Source organism: Acomys russatus, chromosome 24 (assembly GCF_903995435.1).
Source record: "Acomys russatus chromosome 24, mAcoRus1.1, whole genome shotgun sequence".
NCBI lineage: Eukaryota > Metazoa > Chordata > Mammalia > Rodentia > Muridae > Acomys > Acomys russatus.
This window is the reverse complement of record NC_067160.1, coordinates 50,528,666-50,534,665: the sequence shown is the minus strand read 5'-3', so window position 1 is coordinate 50,534,665 and position 6,000 is coordinate 50,528,666. Positions and strand designations below refer to the sequence as shown.

General features: G+C 51.3%; 1 protein-coding gene across 2 annotated transcripts in view; it reads right to left on the bottom strand.

The window, feature by feature from the left end:
- Positions 1-293: 293 nt before the first annotated feature.
- Positions 294-6,000, bottom strand: part of Stxbp1 (syntaxin binding protein 1) — a 64,188-nt gene continuing 58,481 nt past the window's right edge. Inside the window, exon 20 of one of the 2 annotated variants that reach the window (XM_051166266.1) lies at positions 294-1,736. Coding sequence is in view for 1 of the 2 variants with exons in the window: in XM_051166267.1 (XP_051022224.1) it covers positions 1,654-1,736 (83 nt within the window). In the remaining variant the exon portion in view is untranslated. The remainder of the gene's footprint in view (positions 1,737-6,000) is intronic. The other variant, XM_051166267.1, reaches the window with a different exon arrangement.

Sequence of the window (6,000 nt, the reverse complement as noted above, 5' to 3'; positions counted from 1 at the left end):
CAAGTTAACAAGTTTCAAGACAGACTAGATTTTCTTTTAAATATCCGTTTGAGAAATTATTTATATAAATAACATAAAGAAAACCCCACACGTTCGACAAACAAGGCCTGGGAGCATGAGCAGTGCTTGACCAGAGGGGAAGGATGAGAGAAACGGTTAGCGAAGAAATCAACCAGTGCTACTATGGTTCAGTCCTACGGGGAGAAGTTCACTGGAGGGAGAAGGGTAAGGGGGCGCAACCTGAAAACTGAGGAGAGGAGAGACTTAGTGGTGGTGGGGCGGAGGGCACAGGTCACCTGCGGCAGGAGGAAGGCATACACCACATTTGCGAAGACAGCACAAGACACAGTAATATACACAAGTCTGTGGGAGGGAGGGGCGGGGGCTGGGCAGGGGACATTTTTTGTGACTTCCACTGTCTTTGTTTTGCGGCCACAGCAGCAGAGTGAGTGGCACACTCAGGGAGCCGCTGCGTCCTGAGGATGGAGACCATCCTTCCAGCATCTGCTTCTGGAATTTCTGCTTTATAGCGAGCTATGCTTTATACAGCAACGATTTTTAATACAAAGAATAAAATGATCATTGTTTTTGTAAGACCACAACACATGACTGTACATTACACAAAATTAAGATTGATGAAGTGTCTTAAACTGAAGGTACTCTGAGCAGCAGGGCCCCCATTCCTCAGGCCTACCTTCAATAGCAACACACCCTTTGACCAGGATGCCAAACCCACATCTTTCTATCCACTCCTGACCCCTGACCTCTATCCAGGCTGACCCTGTTCAAGTGAAGCCTTGGGAAGGAAGGGGGCTGGTCGTGCCTAATTCTTCTCTTGAGGACCCCAGGGCGCCAGACATGCTGGTTTAGGCTGGAGGACTTAACTCACGTTACAGCACTGCGAACACAGGTCAGGGCAAGCCGTGCTAGGCTCTGGAAGAAGACTGGCTGGCACCTAGTCTGGCTTCCTGTGGACACCCTAACCCCCATAAACACACACACACACACACACACACACACACACACACACACACACACACACACACACACACACACACACACACACACACACCTGCAACACTGGGAAAGGAGAGGCCCATTCCATGTTGGCCTCTAGGGGTCTCTGATGACTGCTGTTCTTCAGTCAGGAGAACAGGCAGTAAGTGGAACCGCAGAGAAAAATAGATCGCTTCCTTGGTGTGGAATATTTGGAGGACAGATACCTTATGATTCCCAACATGAACAGAATCAAGCCCAAATAAGCCTTAAGAAACACCCACACGTCTACCTTCTCCATACTCAAGCAGTGTGTGCACGTGGCACAGGGCTATATACAGGTCACAGGATCGTAAGTCAGGGGAGTCCACTTGGTCTAGAGTTCTGACGCTCCTGCAGCGTGCCGCTTGTATGTGAACTTACTGTGGGAAACGTACAGAAGAGACTCATTTTGTAAAAAATAACAACACAGTACTCTCTTGCTTTTCAGAGGACAAGATGGGGGTGTCATCGCACAGGAGAACAACTCAGCATGGCAACGGGGTGGCCAGGGCGTGCAGGGATGGGGAGGCAGTAGAGTAACCGAGGTGTCGCGCTGGGGAGCTGCAGAGCATTGTGGGAAGGGTGAGCCAGGGCTTTGGAGGGGCAGCTTAGTTTTTAACTGCTTATTTCTTCGTCTGTTTTGTTTAGCTTCTTCAGCGTGTCCAGCAGTTTCTGTGGGGTGAGAATGTGCGTGGATCCTGGGAAGGCAGAGAAGACAGTTCACTCACTTAGTGCCGCCTGAGGCTGCGTTTCCCAGTTCTCCATCCCCCCAACCCTGGTCTGGGTCCAGTGGAGGCTGGGAAGGAGTTGGGGATGGAAGCCTTGGGCCCTGTCAGAAGAGGCTCTGGAGGCATTTGGGCTCAGGCAGGGCCCCAGGCTGAACCTAGGAACCATCTCTCAGTCAGAGTTCAGCGCCATGTGCCAGGTGACGGGCGGTGGCCATGCTTTGTTCATTATCTCTTGAAGTCAACATGACGCCAAGGAGAGAAGTATCAAGCATGGCAAGGGACAGTGGCTGAGGAGGGCAGGGGGAGAGAATGGTGCCTGGTGGGGCACGGGGACCCAGTGACACGGTGGGGGACCTCAGGTGTGGCAGGGAAAGGGCAGGGACCTGAGGCCTTACCTTGTGGAGACCGGTATTGTAAGAGATTGGAAATGCTTGCAAAAGTTTAAGCTAATGGAATCAGATAATACTTCTAGAGCAAATGTAAAAATAAAATTAAAATTAAAAAAATCATTTTTTTAAAAAATGGAGGGCTTTTTCGTAGAGATGTAGGCGCACTAAAATGATGCACGGGCCGAGTGGTTTGGGCAGAATGGAGGTGGCGGGTGGTGTGCGCATGAGCGTGCATGCATGAGCAGTGGGCGCAAAGCAGGGGCCTGGTGGGGCGGGAGAACTCAACCAAAGATCCGTCCTTGAAAATGTGCCTCATTGGGGACCTGGAAGCAGTAGGCCTCTGTGGGGGGGGGGGGGGTAGCCGATCTGAGCCCCTGCTTCCACCTTCCCTTCCAAGGGCAGGCACAAGGAGGCTTGGTCCCTGTGCCTCTGGCCACCATGTGCTCAGTGACCTGGAAGCCTCCTGGAAGAAAAGCATCAATCTCAGAGGCATCTTCCAGGTCCTGTCCCTACAGTCACTCTTCTGAGGAGTCCGTCCAGGCTATGTCCTGGGGTCAACAAGCACGCTGCCCTGAGCGTTTCCTGTGCTGCGCTGGCCCTGTACTTTAAGGCTGTTTCATGACTCTGCAGATCTGCAGCTCCTTGCACCGAGCGGATGTGCTGTCAGGAGTGTCTACACCACCTACTTCAGTGAGCCTGCCAGCCTTCCTAGGAGGCCTGAGGCAGGCCACAGGTCTTCACAGGGGAAGGGATGTCACCGTGAGCCAGGGCCTGAGGGAGGGCCATCCAGACCTCCACTCACTCCGGGCAGCTGGCTCTGGATCAGGTGAGGAGTGGCCTCAGGCCTCCTGAAGTCAACAAGGAACACATTGGCTGGAGAATGCCCTGCCCCCATGCTGGAAAGTGGTCTAGGAACAGAGAGGCTGGCTTGATCTTGAAGGCAAATTCAAAGCCCTTTGATTAGAGGCCTGTTCCAAAGCGCCTCCATTCAGAACCTCAGGGAGGTCGGGGAACCTATGACGTAGAATATTCTGAGCCCACCTTATCCCTAACCACTAGGCTTTCCTAGCCTTTACTGAACAAGTGTAGAGCCGAGTCTTGGAGACCCAGTGAGGCCTTCCCTTGATCAGGTCAGCATAGCTAGGCCCTGACATCTGAGCTGCTTCAGCACTGCAGGTGGAGCCTGGCACCACCTACGCGACAAAGAGAGCGAACAAAGCGAGCCCCTAAACCGCAGTGATCTTACGTTGGTCCCCAAGAGGTTGGCTACACCGCCTTCTACTCAAGAACTCAGAGGCTCTCTTCTAGTCCACATGGCTGGGTGATTAGGAAATGTGAGCCGTGGCCTCCAGTCTCATGCTTCAAAGCCTTAGGGGGAGCGTGGTCCCTGGAGCCTTCTGGAAAAGAAGCTATCCTTATCAGAGGGACCTGCACAGGATGTCTGTGTGTCAGAACCAACAGCCCCAACCTGGAACACTGGAACATGTTCTCTATGGAAGCACACACAAAAACCTCACAAGTGAGTGGACAGTGGACAAATGCCTTTAATCCTAGCACTTGAGAGGCAGAGGCAGAAGCAGATGCATCTCTGAGTTCAAGGCCAGCCTGGTATACAAAGTGAGTTCCAGGTTAGTGGGGCTACATATAGAAACCCTGTCTCACAAAACAAAGCAAAAAACCCTCATAAAAAGCATGTGCACTAAATAGGTCTAATCTAGTCTGAGACTTCTCTCATTTGCTTTTTCTTTTTAAGATTTATTTGCCTGCATATACACTTGCATGCCAGAAGAGGGCACCAGATATCATTATAAATGGTTGTGAGCCACCATGTGGTTGCTGAGAATTGAACTCAGGACCTTTGGAAGAGCAGATAGCATAACCTCTGAGCCATCTCTCTGGCCCTTGTTTTCTTTTGTATCTTTTTAAGGTTTTTCGAGATGGAGTTTCTCTGTGTAGCACTGGCTGTCCTGGACTCACTTTTGTAGACCAGGCTGGCTTTGAACTCACAGTGATCTGCCTGCCTCTGCCTCCTGAGTGCTGGGATTAAAGGCGTGGGCCACCACACCCAGCTCCTTGTTTCTTTTTTAAAAATGACTTTTATTTTATGTATATGAGTGTTTTGCCTTCAGTGTATGTTACTGCATCATGTCTGTGCCTGGTGCTCAATGAGGCCAGAAGAGAGCACTGGCTCCCTTGTGACTGGATCCCATGAAGGCACTGGGAATCGAACCCAGATCTTCTGGGAGAGCAGCCAGTGCTCCTAACTACCGAGCCATTCCTCCAGCCCCTCTCTTGTTTGTGTTGGTGGCTTCCTGGCCATCCACTCACGACTGGTACTGCTGACCTACATCACAAGGCAAGAATGTAGAAATCCTGTCAGAGGGCATCACTCACGGGCAGTCTGGAGGGACTAAGATGAGGCTTGGTAGAATTGGGGTTCTTCAATGGTCAAGATTCATTTGACCCACAGCTGCCTCGGTGACTGGAGAGATGGGAACTAGGAAGACTCAGCAAGGCGCTGTCTCCCGGAACACGTGATACTTGCTCGGGACACTATCTTTGTGGCTGGGCCTCATCTCCTTAAAGGTAAGCTACCAAACCAATGCTCCCAATGCTCTCTAATTGTCTGCACTATTCCGACCCTGGTCACCTGGATGGTCACAGGAGGAGAGGGGCGTGGCTGTCCTTTGCCTCCGGCCTCGCTGGTGGAAGGGCTCTGTGGCTACTGCTCCATCCTTCTGCTTCCCTCTATACATCTATATTTACAATTCTACTTATTTACTTGTGAGACAGGGCCTCAGTCTGGAACCCTGGTTGTTCCCAAACTCTCACGTAGACCAGGCTGGCCCTAAACTCACATAGATTGACCTGTCTCTCCCTCCTGAGTGCAGGGCTTTGTCACCATGTCCTGCTTATTTATTTAGTTTTTAGACCCTGTGTACACTAGGCTGGCCTTGAACTTGAGATCCAAGGGCTTCCGTCTCCTGAGGCCTAGGCTGACAGATGTGCGCCTCTATGTCTTATCTCCTATTGACCTGGCTTTCCACAGGAAGATGAGCACAGGACGGATGGAGCTGAGGCCTAGGGGCCGTGGCCAACTCCATTTCCTTGGCTTGCAGCTGTTGCCCTGCTGAGGGAAGTGCAGATAAATGGAGACGCCTCTATCCCTTCCTTCAGGGAACTCACACTGAGCAAGCCAGCTTCTGGTGGTGTCTAGTCAAACTCCAGAAGGGCTGAGATCCACCAGAGCCTTGGGGCAGTGACCAGTGTCCCTGTGCTTGTATTCTGTGGCCAGGGAGCTCCCTCACCATGCTTACAGGACACTCCAACCTGCTGACTCCCTGGGTCATGTGTCAACTTATGCTGAAAGAATACGTTTAGAGCCCATAATAAAACAGGTAAGAACCCCAAGGAATTACTAACACAGGAGGTTCCCAGCACACTTAAGGATGGAGAGGGAGGGTATGGAAGAAGAGAATCTGATGAGAGAGAGAGAGAGAGAGAGAGAGAGAGAGAGAGAGATTGATTCAGAGTACCAATAGAAACGCGATTTCTTCCCTTCCTCCCTCTCTTCCCGCGAACGGTCTACCACTAAGGTACATCCTAGCTCTCTTCTTACTTTAAAAGAAAAGGTTTGCGTTTATTTCAATCAGGCGTAAGTGTGTATGTGTTCATGCATGCAGGTGCCCACAGAGGCCAACAGCATCAGGCACTCTAGAGCTAGAGTTATGGGTGATGGGAACTGTTGAATGTGGGTGCTGGGAACAGAATTTGGGTCCTCTGCAAGAGAACGACATGCTCCTAACCACTAAGCCGCCTCTCCAGCCCGTCTTGTTGAGTTGCCC